The sequence below is a fragment of the Lacerta agilis genome, chromosome 5, assembly GCF_009819535.1.
Source record: "Lacerta agilis isolate rLacAgi1 chromosome 5, rLacAgi1.pri, whole genome shotgun sequence".
Classification (NCBI taxonomy): domain Eukaryota; kingdom Metazoa; phylum Chordata; class Lepidosauria; order Squamata; family Lacertidae; genus Lacerta; species Lacerta agilis.
The window spans coordinates 57,942,659-57,961,557 of NC_046316.1; the positions used below are offsets into that span (position 1 = coordinate 57,942,659).

General features: G+C 41.9%; 1 protein-coding gene across 20 annotated transcripts in view; it reads right to left on the bottom strand.

Moving 5' to 3' along the window:
• Window positions 1–4,369: 4,369 nt before the first annotated feature.
• KIF1A (kinesin family member 1A) overlaps window positions 4,370–18,899 on the bottom strand; it is a 110,636-nt gene continuing 96,106 nt past the window's right edge. For 12 of the 20 annotated variants that reach the window (XM_033150051.1, XM_033150045.1, XM_033150041.1 and 9 more), the window contains 12 exons: window positions 16,801–16,824; window positions 14,400–14,514; window positions 11,837–11,970; window positions 11,019–11,080; window positions 9,917–10,062; window positions 9,560–9,772; window positions 8,688–8,765; window positions 7,910–8,034; window positions 7,631–7,777; window positions 6,329–6,521; window positions 5,005–5,123; window positions 4,370–4,679 (listed from right to left, as the gene is read on the bottom strand). In XM_033150051.1, coding sequence (XP_033005942.1) covers window positions 4,637–4,679; window positions 5,005–5,123; window positions 6,329–6,521; window positions 7,631–7,777; window positions 7,910–8,034; window positions 8,688–8,765; window positions 9,560–9,772; window positions 9,917–10,062; window positions 11,019–11,080; window positions 11,837–11,970; window positions 14,400–14,514; window positions 16,801–16,824 — 1,399 coding nt within the window. In that variant the 3' untranslated portion in view covers window positions 4,370–4,636. The remainder of the gene's footprint in view (window positions 4,680–5,004; window positions 5,124–6,328; window positions 6,522–7,630; window positions 7,778–7,909; window positions 8,035–8,687; window positions 8,766–9,559; window positions 9,773–9,916; window positions 10,063–11,018; window positions 11,081–11,836; window positions 11,971–14,399; window positions 14,515–16,800; window positions 16,825–18,899) is intronic. The other 8 variants (XM_033150052.1, XM_033150053.1, XM_033150050.1 and 5 more) reach the window with 1 other exon arrangement.

The following is an 18,899-nucleotide window of genomic DNA, read 5'->3' on the forward strand; positions in this document are numbered from 1 at the left end:
AGAGTCCACCTCCCACATGCATCTGCCTGTGTATTAAGATGGTCAGCAAAAATTCTGGTCTGGGTGCTTCCCACCTTCATAAGTTTATGCGAGTGCCTACCAGGGACAATACCTTTTCTGTCAATATGGAATGTCCTCCCCAAACATGTTTGCCTGGTGACCACATTAATGTTAAGTGTCAGTTTTAAAGTTATTTGCCCCAATTTTAACACTATAATAATAATTCTTTCTTTTTGTCTCCTTTTGTGCATAAGAAGAGCACTTTTCTCACCTGGCATGTGGCCTGCAGGGCATGGCCATCAACTGGCCATCAACATTATAGACAGAATATTTAAAGGAAAGCTCTCTTGTACGAACTGGGAAAATAGTACTTTCCATATTTGTTTACTTCTGAATTGAAATCCCCCCCCCGCCAGAATGCTTTGTTTTGATGAAACAATACATTTGGTTAAGAGAACAAGCCAGAGGTCAAGAACAGAGTGTCCACTATTTGCATAAATGCCACATTTATTTCTTTAACTGAACAATGCCTTAAGTGTACACAAACAGTTGAAGACCCTAATTTCCAACACTCAATAGCTTTAAGACATCAAGAAAACTAGACTTGATTACTTCAGTATTGTTATTTATACAGTGGTACAGGGTGTGCCCACAGCAATCACATATATACAAAGCAAGAGAAATGGTCTCCCAGCATTTGGAGATGATGTCACAGGAAGAACTCATGTGGACAAACTAGATAATGGAAGCACAGGCAAAATAAGATTAATAAAAAATAAAAAGTAACCACAACCTTCATTTTTATACAGTAAGATCTTGATATCGAGCCACAGCTCATGAATGATAGTGATCCTCCCTACAGTTCATTGAACACACAACAGAAATAAACAGTAAGAGCATATTAGAGTTATACATCTTGTGTTGTCACACTTGCATGTTACCATATGGATAAGCAATCGCCTCTTAGTCCCACAGTTATTAGCTAATTGTGCTGCTTTTACTTGTCTCTCTGCTTCCCTGTTGCTCCTTGATAATTTATAAGACTATAGTACTTATACTGGGCTTTGCTATCCCCCTACTGAAGGGCAGTTCAGAGAGCATTTGATATTTTAGGTGAGCTCCTTATTCCCCAATAATTGAGATGGGAAAGAGTTTTATGTGAACAAAATAACACTGGCTTTTACAGTTACTGAAGACCAGTTTCCAACCAATATATAATCTATGGAACGGGATAAGTGTGACATAATCTGAAATTATTTTTCTTGTATAACATTATTTTCTCTCACCAGCCTGCACCTTGAGATAATTATAATGATATGGTTGTGTGAAAAAGAGCAGAGATGGAAGTCCATCCTGTCAGTATTTTATGCTTCATTTAATAGGTTCCTTTTCCTGCAGGACTTTCCAAAATATGCTTTATTCAGAAATGCTGTTTTTTGCCTCCTAACAAAGGTCTAGATGATACTTGAAATTAAACAATTAATAAAAGGATCATTCAAAAATCTTTACATCTCAAATTAGGTAAAATGACAGTAAATCAGTGGAGACTCTTCTCAGATTGTCTGAAGAGTGGTTGACAACTATATCAGTGTGGCTTGACATTTTGGCAATGGATAAAGCCATAATCAGCAGAAAATATGCCAAATATTATAATATGCTGGGTTATCTAAATAACACTATGATGGACCATTAGATCTCTGTTCAATATTCCAACCAAAGTACTAAACAAACAAATCCTTTTTAGGATACCCATGCTAGTTGGAGACTGGATAATCTCCATTAAGCTACTGTCAATTTGTTGAGTTCACAATTATTATTTTTGTCATTGCATTTAAGTCCCGATTCAAACATTGCCTTTGATTTTTAGGGGCTTTGGGTCAAGCCTTTGATCCCTAACTCAAGTCAGTCATATTGTCTGGAGGTTTGCTGGCCTCAGAAACATGGAACTCTTGAGCAAGAGCAGGCTGTAGCCAAATATTCACACTGTTGGGAACATGGTCTTCAGGTTGGCTGACCTAAGCCATGCCCCTTATCAGTCTACCGCTCCCCATAAAATGCAGCTCTTCCAAGCTCTACTTCTTCATTCACAAGGCAAGGTTGCACATACATTTTTGCATCTCTTGATTGTATGGACAAGGAAGGTACTGACACAACTTCTTCATCCATTGCCATTAACATAATTAAATCTCTTGACAATTAGATATGGGTATAAATGAAGTAAAGTATTTTTAAAGTTGTGTTTTTGTATGAAAGATGTTGTGATCCTATATATGATTTCTTTGTTCTAGGACAGATTTTCAAAAGGCAAGTCTGAACATCAGCCTCTGACAGCCTTCATTTACTCAGAGGGAGTAAAGAAAAGAAAGGTGATTATATTAAGCCTCCCATCCTGTGCATAATTACTTGGGAGTAAGCCCCACTGAACACTGAAAGACTTACTTCCAAGAAACATGTTCAGGGCTGTACTTGTCCTGTTCTTTTTAAAAACAAGTTCAGGTGATTTCTTCAACGTAGCCCAAGGTAGCTGGGAACTGAAACCATGACAATCACTCAGGACATTTCAGAGAAATTCATTGGTTGGTTGCTGTTTGAGTGCAAATTTTGTTGTTGAAAGGCTTCTACTAGATCAGACACTGATAAGAGAGTAATAATCACCACTGATTAGAAACTGAGAATCAGTTATGGATTTTAATTATATAATATTTAGACTTAGGCTGGGATGTTAAAATGAATCAAAGTTGCCACCAAGGGTATTTAAATTTGCTGTTTATGCATAAAGGGAATGTAAACCATGGGGATTAACTACCACATATTGATTTGAGTGGGCTGTAAAATAGGATCCTATATATAAAGAGTTAACAGAAGATTCTTAAAATCAGATATGAGTCATGCTTAACTGATTGGTGCCAAAAAAACTTATTAATTTGAAATAAAATTGACTATTTGTTTTACCAGAAATAATTGATTAAGATGCAGGTGCATTTTTGAAGGAGACTTTTAACATATCACTAGAAGAGTGAAAAGAGGTCTCTTTTATAACACACTGTTCCAATCTTATACAAGGGTCCTTTCAGTCTTGCTACATAATCCATTTCAAACCTACTTTTCTCTTAAAAGAAAATGACAGTTGTGTATTTCAAGACAATCAGTTTTGAGTATAATAAACATACAGTAGTTTTTCACTTATTCTGGGAAGCCCAGGCGTTGTCCCTTGAAGATGCACTTCTGCTGAGCAGATATTGTATTTCTCCCAAGTGTTCCCTAAATACTGTGAAAGTTTTCATTAAGTACCTTGGAAAATGCAATTCTTCTCTCAGATAGTGCAACTGTTATTATTTCAACTGCTGTGTAGGATGTGGTTATGTGAGTGTCACAGGAACTTACTGAATACTGCCTGCAACAAGAATGGTGATAAAGTGGCCCAACTTGTTCCTCCGATGCCATGAATAATGGCCAACGGGGAAAGGGTGAAGCAAATCCCGCTCCCACCATTCCTTTCCTGGGGGAAACATGAACTCACCTCCAGCAAAACATCCCTATTAAGACTGAAGGTCAATTTCAATGTTACAAGCAGATGCACATAGCATCCCACTGACAGATTGGGGAGGGGGTGTTGACTGTTTCTTTAAATGAAAAGCAACCTTGGGAGGTTGCTCATGGGAACAAATAATGCTAAGGGAGAGGGTGTTTAATCCCTTCCCTACCAGCTATTCTTCTGCTCAAAATGGGCATCCGGAAGAGGCTGTTTTGAGAAGAAAAAATACAATGGGGAAAATTTGATACATGCTTCCTCAAAAGCCTCACTGCTATTCCTTCACTTCTAATCACAGTCTCCTGAAGCTAGTTTTCATTATATAAAGAACACTGGGGGAATGTTATACATATCTGCATGTAACATGTAGTTCGGCCCTTAGTTGAACAAAACAAACATTGGCTAGGTGACTGAAAAGAAGAAGAAGAAACCTGCCAGGCAGCAAGTGCGGTATTTGAAAGAAAACCAAGATAGGCTCACAAAAAAAGCTGACAGGGCCCTCTCCCATCACTATACTGACTCACTTCCACATCTTTTCTTTTAGCAGAAATGAGATGCAGCATAATGTATGTGCGTAGGTGGAAAAAACAACACCACATGATAAACAGAATGTACATTTTTCAGTGAAGTAAATAGAAATAAATACTTTATAAATATAATCTCATACTACTCTTTCTTGCTCTATCAAGTAAAATGTCAATAAGTTATGAATTAGCTGAACACAATCCTATCACTTTTATCTCCTTTGAGTAACATGTTTTATAATGTTCACACTTTTACAGATTCCTTTCTCCTTAAATTGAACAGTTGCTTTAAAAATTAAATCATTTTTTTAAAAAAAAAGACACTTGCTTTGTTAGTGGTCATATGTCACCTAGGTCACCCAATAAAGAGATGGGCGGAAGATCACATGTGCACAAGGATTCCAGGGTGTACCAGGCTTCTAAAGTTACAACAAAAATGAATTTGGCCAATGAAGCTGTAACTTGAGATGGATCGCTCTGTGGTGCAGGCATCTGGCAAGATGAATGACAGAAGAGATCCAAATTTAAGATGGGGACCCTCAAACAGCACCCATTATTTCACTTGGTTTGATGAGATGGGCTAAATTCTGGTTTGGGCTGTCCTCCGCCTAGACAGTTTGGACCTGTCAGATAAACCAAGGAAGAAGAAAAATGAAAGGATAGAGAAAAGAAATAAGATAGAGGAATCTTCAGAATCCCAACCCATGTTCAAAGAGACAAAAAAAACAAACCCAGACTTCTCAGTTGAAGCCTTGAATGTTGCTCTTATTCTAGATGGTGTTCTTCAACGTTGGATCCTCATATTGTTGGGACTACAACTCCCATCATCCCTGACCATTAGCTAAGCTTTTTGGGAATGGCAGGACTTGTAGTTCAACAACATCAGGACCCCCAAGGCTGAAGAATTCTGGGTTGAGAGGGGTTTGGGATTTTAAGCTATTCAGTTACCTTATTGATCCAGCCAGGAGAGGATTAAATGCATACAGCCAATCATGCATATCCTTGTCGTTGCTTGCCTGCAACAGGATCCCACGATGTTCAGTACACACTGCAAATGTGTTGGGGGTCTAAAACGGGTGCAAAGTTGCATGTGAGACTCAGTAGAGGAGGAGCATGCAAAGGGGCATACATTAGAATGCAATGAGTGCATATATTACAGGCCAAACCAGATGGTCCCAGATCCAATGACTGGCATTGCAGCAGCTCCCACCCCCAATACTGTAGTTTGTAAGACAATTCAACACTTTCTTTCTCTAGATGCGTAAATCACAGTTCCCTTTACAAATGTAGGTGTCAGGCCTGGCTCTCTGTCCTCATCCTGGAGGACATGTCCATTCTTCAAAGTGTTCACTGCTATTACTTATATGGTCTACCTGCAGAATCATCCAGCCCAGATGTCCACTCCACTTCAGCCTTAGACTCGGTTCCTATTTAAACTTAAAGCACAACTGGACAGGAGAGGGATAGGATCCAAGAGCTCTTACCTCCCACATCCCTCCTCCTCCCGGCAGGTCTTGCTCAGGACTGGAGAAATCATGAGCATAGCAATGTCATTAAAGGAAAATATATATTTTGATGTTAAAGAAGTGGGGGAGAATCTCAGATCTGGGGACCAAATGTGGTCCCCCAAACCTCTCTATCTGGCCCTCATGACTCTCCCAGGCTACATCACCCCACATTTCCTCAGGCTCTAACAAGGTGGGCCACAATCCTGCCTCAAGTTCTTTGCTTGGCTGGAATGTGTTCTTGAACTGTGGGTAATGGCTCTGGCTTGCCCAGGTGTGGAGTGGAAAGATGTGTGGGTGTAGGTGCCTCTGACTTTTGTGTGGCTGGAATGTAGTATGCTGTATAAAGAGATGGCTCTGCTCACTTTTTGCCTTTGGTCGCACTCCTACTCTAAGAAGCAGCACTGCTGTCAAATCACAGCTGAGGATAAAAGGATGTCCCATAAACCATACTTAAGACATCAAATCTGTTGTAGGTTAATTGGTTTGTTTCTAGTAGACCAAGGTGTTAGGTTGACACTAACTGCAATACCTGCAGAATGTATTTCTAGCTGTCTTGACATGGCTTGTTCAGAAACAGGTCTGGTTATGCCAATTAAGATTCTCTGGCTCTGTTGTCATTCCTTTCTCTGTACTTCACACTCTTCCTGGATTTTAGCCATTGCCATGGCCTCTTCTTTCCCTTACAGCCCAGTCTCCAATAAATTACCCAGACACACTAGCTGTGGATTCTCTTGATTTTGCCCAACCTATGAAGTTGTCCTTACTTTCAGCATTGCCTGCTGGTCTTCACTGTATTCCACCTGAGCTGATGAGAGATTGAGGACTGCTCTCTCCACAGAGTCCTTGTCGGTGTTGTAGATGTAGACATAGGGGCGTCTCACAACCACATAGCGCTTCACCCACCCATTTGTGTGGGGCTCCAGAAAGTGCAGGTAGCCTTTCCTGGAGACAATAGGGCTGCAGAGGAGACACATTGGCATCATGCTTTGTAACTGCATAAAAACTGCACCACACACATTGATTTCTAAAGATTTTTAGTACCATCAGAACTGTGCCTTTGTTCCTGCCTCTGCCCCCGAAGTTATACTCTTGACTTGTTTGCTTCGTTTCTCTTTTTCTGCATGGCTACCCCTATCATGTGGGGAGGTGCAAATGTTAAGTGAGATGGCACATGTGATGCCATTACTGGACTGTGCGATTCCTTGGTTCAAAATATAACATTAGTCACTGACATTACTCATCCTCCATATGATGTTGAATGTTACATCCCTGAGTTACATTCTAGTTTGGATGTTAATCTAAGCCAAGGAAGAACTCCTCCATTCCACAACCTGCCCTACAAGTGGCTGCTGCTGCTGTTTGGGCAGCAGCAAGGCGAGGTGGGGAAGATGATGATGATGATGATGATGATTATTATTATTATACCCCGCCCATCTGGCTGGGTTTCCCCAGCCACTCTGGGCGGCTCCCAACAAAACACTAAAAACAGAATAAAACTTCAAACATTAAAAACTTCCCTAAACAGGGCTGCCTTCAGATGTCTTCCAAAAGTCAGATACCGGTAGTTGTTTTGTATTTCCTCCCCTTTCCCTCCAGGCCACCTGGTTCATTGGCATGGTCATATTCCAAGTGACAGGGAGGGAGGGAGGGAGGAGGGAAAGAAAAGGAGAAAGACACCCCACCCTCTCCAAGCCACCCCTGCCAGAACAGCAGTAACAGCCACTATAAAAAGGTATTAGGGAGCTCATGGGGAGAGAGTGGACACTGTCACTCCCAGAGAAGCAATGGGGTCCAATTCATAACAAAACAAGCTATTTTCTGATCTACTGGAGGAATTGATTTGCTTGCAGGGTCTTGCCCAGAACCCATTTTCATTTCTTAGAAATAGCTCTGCTAAATTCAAAAGGAATGCACTCCTGTTAATAATTATTGCATTCTTCACTGTGCAACTGCTTCCCTCCCAAGGGAAGAGGCACAGAGGAAAAGAAATGTACCATGTACTTAGATCAATGAGTCCTTCAGTTTAGTCAAGAATAAGATCCTTTCCACAAGCCCATAACTTGTACCTGACTCGGATCTCTTGAATATCAGGGACCAAAAGGCGCTGGGTCTCCTTTTCATCTTCAGGCCCACAGGTGGGGGATTTCTTTTGTTCTCCTTCAACTGTGGGCTCAAATTCAGGGCTTTCTGCCCTTGAAGAGAGCTGCAGAGTTCTGCAAAGGAAAGGCAGGTAATTTCAACTTAACTTTGGCCTCCTTAAAAAAAATTGACACAGCCTCTGAAACTGTGCTCATAAATGTGTCTGTAGACTGATCTGAAATTCTTAGCTTTGCCATCTTTCTCACCTGGCATCTGTGCCACTGTACCGTCCTTCAACCAATGATGGGCAGGTGGAGGAGGGGGTCAAGGTGGAACCACCAAGGGCTGGCATGGAAGGGTCTCTTAGCAGAGTCACTGACATTTCAGATAGCTGTACATAAAAAGAATTAATTACTGGAGCTGCTTCCTTTACGGCAGGCCTATCTAAACTAAGAAGTACAAGGTGAGGATAAGTATCAAAGTCAATTTCTATTAAAAGTTAATGTCTACTATTTTCAATGGGTCTACTCTGAGTATGACTACTTTTGCATACAGCCCAATGAGCTATTGTGGTACCTATGCCTTTTATTTTCCCAAACATGGCACTGTGGCAAAAGTTTCTAGGTGCATAGGAAGCTGCTTGATACAATTGATCCACCTAGCTCAGTATTGTTTACACTGACTGGCAGTGATTTTCCAGGGTTTCAGACAGGTCTCTTCTAGGCCTACCTAGAGATGCTGGGAGTGGAATAAGAGATGTTATACATGCAAAGGATGAACTCTACCAGTGAGCCACAGCCCTTCCCCTTCTGCTTGTATGTTCGCAGAGAAGGACATAGTCATGGGGTGTTTTTTCAACATGCACTTTTATTCCCAACAATTCTGTCCTCAGAGAGTCACCTGTCTCTCCCTGAAGGAAAAGTGCCACTGGCCTGACAGCTAATTAGCCACTGTGGGTACAGTTTCATACCACCGTTTCCATCAGTATTTACACATCTTTGTTGAGTGACAGGGCACCCCACAAAAGCACATAGTTTCTCTTACCTTGCTCTCACTTGCGCTGACACAGACATGGCTGTGGGTGTACTCTCTGTTGAATGTGTGTGTAAGGAGGCGCAAGCACTGTAGAAAAGATGTTTTGGGGAGGGGGAAGAGAGATTAAGAGATACAGGTTGTAAAAAGAGGCTTGGCCCTAACCAGGACAGAATTAACTATTATACTAAGCATGCTGTACAGCAGGAATAGTAAACCCTTTTCCTAGTTTGAGGACCACATTGATGGTCTACCACATCTCCAAGGGTGCATGTCAGCAATGGGCAGGGCCACTGTACAGTACACACACACACTCGACACACATACACCCTCACCACATATACTGCATACACAAAACCCACATCTTCATGTATCAATCTACTTAAACAGAGCTGGGTATCACAGTGCTGCCTTGTAACTAGTTGGATATAGATGATGTGTGGGGATAGTGTTATTATATTGTTTAGCCATAAGGTGACACTGGATCGAGTTGGATCTGGGTGGAGACAGGAATTTCCTGTTGCTGTTTTGTTCCTGTCAGAGGGAGACCTTAAAGTCCTTGCCTAGCTTTGTAACTGGCATGTCCTCTAAGCCTCCCACAGCAGACAGTATCGTTCATGTGAAAAATCTAAACCAGCACAGAGAAATTTACGGCATGACCACAATCTCCTCTGCTCAGAAATCTCATTTTCGCTCCCTCCCTCATCTCCTGCTCACACTCAGGGAAAACCATCTGTTTCATAAACAAAAGGCAATGCTGAGACTTGCAACCATTATCCAGCAGTTTGGGCACCATGAGAATGCAGGTTCTAGCGATGCTATTCCCATCCCACGCCAAAAACAAAGATGTAACTGGCATGGTGTTGCCCCAGAATAACCTATACCTTGACAGCAAGTTCTTTTTGCCTCTCACTGGGGGTGTCCAGTGGCAAATTCCTCCCCTCAGGGGTACCATCTGCTGAGATTGGAGAGGAAACACAAGATGTACTGCGGGAATCCGAGTCTTCACAGGAGCTTGAGGAAAGGGAATCGAGACCCAAGCGCTGGGTTGTCTCTAGTTTCTCACGCAGAAGCAGGTAATGCCTTGTTTTCTCAACCTGTGGAAATAAACCTCTGGCTAAGTAAGGTCACAGACATCTGCAGAGAGTCATCTCACACAGAGGTCAATCCATACACCTCATGTCTTCCCACCCTTCCCGCCAGCACGGACATGGATGAGGACCGCTGGGCTTGAGTCTTACTTCTTGCAGGAGGCTCAGTTTCTCCAGTTCCCACTGATGATCCAAGATGAGACTGTCGCTACGGGGCCGCCAGCCTGCCAGGTTCTCCTCGCCTCGCACATACGCCACAGATGTGTCAAGCACACGCCTTCGTCTTCTTTGCATGCCTGCAAAGGACAAAGTTGCAGGTTGCATTCAGCATTGCTCATGCCCAGTCCGCAAAGCATGTTTTAGGCATGCTCCAGTCATGCTTTTGCTGGATTGGGCTTAGGGTTCTCTTTTCAGGGCAGCTGTGGGCAGTGTTTCTTTTAAAGCAGATTTCCCAACTGCACATATTCCCCATCAAGACACTCCACGATTAAAAAAGAATAGAGAAATGAACATAAAGCATACTGTACTAGTGGTAAAGCGGTTTCTACTTAGGAGTCCATAGTTCTTATCTACCATAAATAACTAACAGAACAAATGCCTTTGCACAGATTTAAATCCTCATTTGGTTGGCAAGGTCATTTTGACCAAGCCATGCCCATCTGCCTTCATCAGGTAAAGATGCAACTTTGCAGGCGCCAGTCATCAGTTGATGGTCTGTGCTTGCAAAGTGCTGTCGCCTGATGTTGTCATTGACAGGTGGGACAGCCCCACCTACCTGTTAAAAATGGCCTGTGAGGAGTGGGGAAGGTAAGGGTCCAGCCCACTGGCTAGATTTGCACCCCAGTTTTAGGGGATCATAATGTTAAGGCATGCAGCCTTCCTCTCCCCCCTGCCCCAAATCCTCAATATACAACCAGAGGAATGGAACATTATTAGTCTCCACAACACTTAGTTTTCACAACACTTTCCCCAAAAGCATGATGTTTGGGCAGTTTTCAAGTTATGTTGCACTGGCATTGCGGACAGATATGTTTCTGTGGATGTTTACGATTCAGGTGTTAAGATGCAAAGGGCCACCCATATTCATTCAAGTAAACTAAATAAGTCTTATAGCAACAGTAAAATTGACTCTCCTAATGTTACATTCTTTTCCTCTTAGCACAACCCCAGCATCCTCTATGGACCTGTCATGATGACAATGCTAATTAGGACCATCAGAAAGTGAAGCCAAAGATGAAGAGAAGTTTCTCACCTGGACTGCCAGCATCAGCCACCCGACAAAGGCTGAGTTCATATACCCCAGTTACACGGTTACTGCAAGGAAAAAGAGTGAAACATCAGAGCATGGTGTTGGAATAAATGACCTTCATGTGCATGTGGCACATTAAATGTAATGGCCAAGATAACACCAATTTTTAAAAAGCAATCCAGAGAGGATCCTGGAAATTACAGTCTAGTTAGCTTTACATCTGTCCTAAGAAAACTGGTAGAAAGTACAGTATTGTTAAAGAAGGAATAACCATATAAATATGAGAGAACAAGCCTCATTGAAGCATAACCAGCATGGCTTCTGCAAAGTTAAGCCCCATCACACTAGCAAAGGAAAGTACTTCTTTACACATCACAGTGTTAAATTGTTAAATTATGGCATTATCTCCCACAAGAGGAAGTGATGGTCACCAACTTGGATAGAATTAAAAGAGGATTAGACAAATTCATGGAGGATAAACCTATCAATGGCTACCAGCCACGATGGCTATTGCCCCCATGATTGTGCAGGCAGTATGCTTCAAAATACTAGTTGCTGGGAGACTGCTGTTGTGCTTTAGTCCTGCTTGTGGTCATTCCATCGGCATCTAGTAGGTCACTGTGAGAACAGGATGGTGGACTAGATGGGTCACTGACCTGACCTAGCAGGACTATTCTTATGTTCTTAACTAATAAACATTAGTTGGTAACCCCTATGTATATATCTAGACTTATATGCATTATTTCCAATAAATCAAAAGTTTTTATTCTTTGAGGTATGCTCTTATTCTGCCAGCAGAACGGGAAATGAGACTTCTTTACCTCTCTGAGGCTCGAAGGCTCCCACTTCCAAAAAGATTGCGGATGGATCGAGAAGCAGGGAGTTTGGCATCTCTGGAGTAGAAAACCATGCAGAAATCTTTGGTGATCACAGCTGGTTGGGTGCAGTTCTCCATCTAAAATAGGAGGATACATGATAGGTTTTTTTTAAATTTAAAAAATGCTTGCCTGGGATGCTCTTGGCTGTTGGTACACAATGAAAGGCTCTCAGGTGGTGTGAGTTTGCCATCGAGAGCAAAAGGATGTTCTGCAGCAGGTTTCCCAATGATGTCATGCATGTATCCTTAATAATCCATAGATGTTTGTGTCATTGCTGTTTGGAGAAGCTCTCATAAACTACAGTCTTATATACACTTTTCTGTACACACAGCTACATGGAATCCTTGCTTTAGAAACCTAGCACCTTACAGAGTACAAGTATCCATTTATCCCTGTCTTTAGTTAAAAACAACAATATTTCTTATGCATATCAGTTATACTGCAGGCAGCAGTGTTTCACTGGTGTCACTCACTGCCTGCCCACCCTCACTATTTACTCTGCTCCAATAGCTAATGTCTAGGTAGGTATCATATATCATAGAGCTTTCATCCAGCATGGCCCACTGTTATAATTTGGATTTGTTAATTTAAAAGATTTTTTATAACAGCCTTCGTTCTATTTAGAATTTCAAGGCACTCTACATTCAATTAGATCAAGCATAAAATACAACAATAAAATCATTGTTTTATTGCACCTCTTATGCCAGAAATATAAGGTCAAATTACACATGATGGTGTGAGAAAGAAAACAAAATTCCCCCTCCCCCCCCAAAAAATAAAAAGCAGTCAATGAAGTCTGCAATCCTTAGTAGAAGACTGCCAGGTAGACAAGAGGTACATAACCCTTTCCCTTCAGGATCCCTCTCCAAAATATATGTATCTTTCATCAGGGCTTTTTTCAGCTAGAACTCGCCGGAACTCAGTTCTGGCACCTCTTATGTGGGCACCATAGCCCTTCTAAGACAATGAGGGAGGTGTTCATAATGAGTTCCAGCACCTCTTCTTTCTAGAAAAACAGCACTGTCTTTTATCTGAATGACTAAAAATCAGCTGGGGGGGGGGGGAGATTTCAAAGAAAAATGGCCTAGAGAAGTTTTAAGGGCCTCCTCCACACTTGCTGCAGCCCACCCACTGCAGCTGCATTTCATGTTACTTGCCACAAAAGCAATTATGGGAAATCATATATCATTTTATCATCACATTTAGAGCTGTACTGTATTTTGAAACAAGCATCCACTTGCAAAAAGATTTCCACTGGGAGCAGGGTGATAAACTGCTGCAAAAAGTAGAACAAGGCTCCGAGGAGCTGCTTTCCCTACAAGTGTTATTAAAATAAGACATGTTTTGGAAACAACAAGCAGACAGTGAAATTTGCTAAGAAGTTCTCTGCTAGGAAGGATGCTCACTGCATACTAAAAATGGCCCCTCAGGCTCTCTCCCCTGTTAGTCACTGGCAGTCCTTTCTATTTTCTTGGCAAGCAGTGGCTTTGGTGACTTCATTTGGTGACAAGATAGCTTCAGTTTAAGAGTATGCCCTGCTTCCCAAATACTGCTGCTTTTAGTAATCATTTCAGGCACAATACGTTATGAATGCTTTTGTTCAACTTTCCTGTTTAGGGGAAGACTTTCATAAACAGATGGTGACAATGCCCATCATTTATAGTTATCCAAAAGTAAGAAAGTCTAGTGGATAGAGCAGGAATGGCCAGGTGTTGCTTGACCACTACTCCCATCGTCCCTGACCAATGGCCAAGCTGATGGGAGTTGTAGTCCTGCAACATCGGGAGGGCATCACACTGGCTGCCCCACAGATTGACTTGGATGAGCGAGATCAGAGTGAATGCTTGTTAAGCCATGAAGCTCATTGGATTCTTTTGAGCAAGTCTCTGTAGGTCCATTCAGTCACTCTTCTATATATACCTTAAATTCATGGAGGGGAGGGGAGGACTGCTGCACATGCTGCCCTTGTTCCTGATGTTGTCCCACCTCTATACATTAGTCTGAAAGAGGGATCTATGTAGCTGTAACTGTATGCATGTAGGCATTCTACATGACCTGGAACCCTGTGCAGTTTGAACCCTGCTCAATTGCATAATGCACCTACTCATGCACAGGAGGTGTGCACCCCATTAAGACCTTCCAACTAATGCATGGGGGGAAATTCATTAAGACATTCCAGCTCCCCAAAACAAACTTCATGTACACACAGAAACGTCTGAATGGATTTTATCACTCAGGGTAAAATGCTGGGCTGGGGCTGATGTGCACTGTAATCCAAAACACCCAAAGAGCACCAGGTTGGCAAATGCTGATGTAAGGGCTTCTTGTATTGCTATGTAAGCCTAGTCTATTCCAAAACCCCATATTAGTTTGAGAATCACAAGGAATTATGGGACAGCTTAAGACAGGGAGGGCTGGTGTAAATCAAGGTGCAAGCCCCTTTCTAAAACTCAGCTCTGTGTGGTCTATTTATAGGAAATGCTAGGAAGACACTGATGGGTCTTGCCTCAATGTAAGCCGAGAGGGTCATGTAGATTTTCTCTCTGTATGGGGTGACACGATTCAGCAGCAAAGAGTTGTGCATGGAGCTATCCCATGCCGCTTCAAACTGGTAAAACGTCCTGCAAAGAGACAGCAAAATGGTTGGTTAAAAATAAACAATACCATCAACCACCAAACTGTGAGAATTGCATCAGCAGCAGTACGCAAACATGCACACACAGAGAGACATATTTGTGCTGAATGGATGCAGCCATCCTGGAGTGCTGTGACTCAAAAACACCCCCTCATTATGAACAGCAATAGTGAAGGCACCTGTGGGAATCCTCAAGGGAAACTTCTGTGCTGTGAATTCATGGTTGTTGTTTTGAATATTGCATATGAGCAGAGATGATTTGGGGTATGTTTTAAGGTTAAAATTTAAGCCATGAGATGATGGGGTGCCAGAAAGACATAGAAAGAGGGACACAGTAATAGAAAGAAAGTTGCATGCAGGTGGCATTCTCTCATCTAGAATTGGCAATAAACAAGTTTCAAGTTTTCTGTGAATATTATGGCTTAGCAGAAAAGTCACCACATGTTTCTGTTTACATTGCCATGGTAAAGCCAAAGATCTGTTCCATACTTATCTTGGGGTGTAATTTAAACATGCCCTCTGAGAGTGAATGTGGGCAAGAGGAAAGGAAGCAAGAGTCAGGGGGAAAGATGAGGAAAGCAATACGAAAACAGAGAGCTTCTCTTGATCCCTGAAACAATTGGGTATTTTCAGATTTTGTCTAAAGCACTCCAGGGCCATATCTCTTCAGTCAAACATAGCACACAGACAATATAACTTCCTTCCACAGGAAGGAGGTACTAATTTTCAGCAAGCATGTTCAGAAAAGAAAAGAGTGAGGATGCTCAGTGCTGCAGTCAGTTCCATCTCTCCAGAAGCATTTGGCATTGCAGACCTCAAAAGTTTGATATGTTCATAAAAGTGCTTCCAGTGAATTCTCTTTGAAGTTCATTTCCCACATACAGCTACAGTCACCAAAGCTCCAGAAGAAAACTGACTATTCTACCAATCTCTGATTTATAGGGAGTACTGTGACTCTGAATGATAGGGAGATATAATTATCTCCAGATCTATCTTACCATAGCATTTTCCTGTTTGGTCACTGATATCTCAGAACTACTTCTTGCTTTGTGAAATTAGGTACATAAGGTACCTGAGATTAGCCCTTATCTTGTATGGGGGAAAGTGTGGTCTTTTAGCTGGCCTTATTAAAAAAACACCACCCAAATTGTCTTTTGAGAACAATAACTGAGATAGTCTACCAGTACTGTGGCATACTATCCCACTGAGGAAGCCAGGGTTTCCAGAAAGATCACACATGAAATAGAGGTTCAGTTCTTTGCATAATGGAAGCACCAAAGCAGATGTAAGCTTTGATGACATGGAGCAGTAACGGGGCTTCTCATGCATGAGGGCTAAATGTGGCCCTCCCAAGCCTCTCCCTCAGATTCTCAGGATTCTCCCCAGGCCACACACCCTCTTCTAGTATCTTTGCCTTGCTGGAATGTTTATTTGAATGATGATAATTCCTCGTTTGCCTGGATGGAGGATGGAGAGATGGTTGTGCAGTGTTTCTGCATAGAACCCTCTGGCTTTTGTAGCCCATTGTAAAAGTCACAACCATGGTTCCGCCCACATCTGCCTTTGGCCCTGCTCGCCACCACTGGAATGCAGCCCCCAGAAGGCTGCTCATGAGCAAAAACAGATCTCATGCTGAAAATGGTTCTCCACCCCGGATATACAGACACCCAAACGTCACTCTCATCCCCTTTCAGTAGCCTTTCCCATTATGATGGCATTCCTTTGGTGGAACCTATTTGGCTCAGCATTTTTGTGCCACTAAACAACAGAAACTACATTCAAAAGGGTGACCAAAATATTGGGACTTTAATATGTGTCTGAGCATCCTCATGATTCAAAAACATTTCCACATGGACATTCCACTTTCACAGCTCACCAACACTCATATCAACATAGTCAGAAGTCTCTTTAAAAAAAGAAGCCAGGTCTCCTCTTGGGAAGATTGTGCATTATAGTAGGTCCACCTCTCAGAAATAGTTGTTGACTCTTGTTAAAGAGGATCTGACTATTAGTTGATGATGCACAGTTTCTATCCCATTCTAAACATTGCATCTTGACACCGAGAGTCGCAGCATCTTGCCAAAACCAAAACTGAAAGATCACGGAGACACAAGCCACGGGAGAACATGTAACTCCAATAGGAAGGAAGGAAGGAAAGAAGATTAGGAAAGGAAGAGGAAAAGGGAAAAGGAAACAAGGGAGAGGAGAAAGAGGAAAGAGAAGAAGGGAATAGATCAAGCAAGTGTGTGAGAGTAAAGTGAGGTAGAAATACCTAGTGTCATTTCCCAGTGAAATGCTATAAGTGGAAGGCAACCCAAGACAAACACATGTACACATACACACATACACAAAGAAATCAAAATGTCAGAAAGCATTGTTTATATGGTGCCCTGTGGAAAGCTACCCAGAGAGGCAGCTACATGGGGTAGATGGTGATTTGAACAGAGTGCAGCCATAGATTGTTGTGAATTTGGTAAAGGTGGGCAACAAATGAAAAGCAAAAATACTATTGTCTCTTCACTCTGGGGGCTTCCAGACCAGCTGTTTGTTAAGCATTGATCCTGACACGTTTGCACAGAGGCTTTACAACATTGCCTGTTTATTGAGCATTAACCTTGATATGTTTGCATGGAGGTTATACAATATTGCTAGCTAGTGGTTGTTATCCTGCACTTTCCAGGGCAATTTTCTTATCAGACCTTTTCTGGTGAGAAAAGTGACAGGATATTAGCACTAGAAACTGCAGGATAACAACTTCATCTTGTATAAATGAACAGTCAATCTGGAAGTGCCCTCTCTTGGTAGAAGAGCATGGTCACAGAATGAAATTCAGAACATAGTTTTGCATATTCAATACACTCTCCTTTCACTTTTTAGTTGAATTTCTAATATCTGTGTCCATCCAGCTAGGCTCCCTTCCCCTGCATTATTAGTAAGGCTTAAGGATCAAGACTCTGTTTTCAGTGGAGCATGATTCTTATCAAGATTTTGATTCACAGTGTGAAAAATGGACTAAAATGACTTGAGCAAGGCAAAAGCAGAAAGGGGTTCTGGGTGAAATTCGCACAAACAATAGTTTTCAGCCCTCTTCCAAAGAAAACATGCCAAATACAAATGAATGACTGAAAACACATTGCTAAGCAAATATTGTATGTGGTGGAGGTGGGAAGGTGAGGTTGTGGGTCCCTTAAAAAAATAAAAAAAAGAACACAGAACTCTGCACTGTCAAGAACTTAATGGGAATGCCACTAATATGACTTTCAAATCTAGAAGTTAAGATGAAGGAACGCTATTTTTTGGGGGGGGGCTAAGTGCATGGAATTCTGATTATGTCACTTCATTCATTGTATTGTGATATTTGTACTGAGAACCTTGGATGTTCATCCATTGTCCTAGACTCATTCACTCAACAATAAACTTTAACCCTACTCCATAGGTTACGGGCTTGTCTACACTGATACACTAGAAAAGAAGAAATGTGTATGTGTGTGCTCTTTAATTATTGGATCTCGTGTACCTATCCTTTGACAACACCAGAAATATATATTACTAATACAATCACTTTCTAAGGATCTGGTATTCAATTTAGAGAATTTGGAAATATATTATGAAGCAGAAGTTGCATGTTTTTCAATAGGCAATTTAGCTCACACATAATACAGATGGTAGGGATGAGAATAAAGCTTTAAATTCTGTAATCTAGTCTAGAATTTACACTCAAGTATCCAAGGTAGTGAGTTAGGAAAATGTATTATCAAAAGTTTCTTCAATTGGTCATTTGCAGGTCACATTTTAGAGAAGTTATTGAATCAAAGCCAGTCTGAATTATATAAAGCTGTTATGGTGGATCTGGAAAGCTATGAGTATGAACTTGCGCCTCAGTCTCTTGAACAGCCTTACTGTAGTGCTACACAAAAATGCCTCCGTGTTGAGCCAGCATAAGAATGGTAATAGAAGAGGAAGCATCCCCACTGTTTAACCCATGCTGCCAGCTACTGCTTTAAGTAAGGGTGGTTCACTGCACAGGAGGGTTCCTCTAGCAATAGAGTAAGTTGCTTCGTAAGGCAATACAGGACCAGGACAATGTGAGGCATCCTTGCTGGTCCCTGGCAATCCATCCTCCTCCTCAACTGGATTTTGGCCTGAAAGACCAAGGAAATATGAGGGTACACGGAGAGCAAGTCGTAAGCAAGCACAATTTGTGACACTGCACAACATCGTCACTGATCACGGAGGCATGCTTGTGAAGACACCAGGCATCATTTCCTATTTCCCAGCTTTGTGAAATTGAAGCCAACATGAGATAACCTTCACTCTGGTCTTAAACCAGCATAAACATACTATACACTGAACTGTGATGAGCAATGCTGC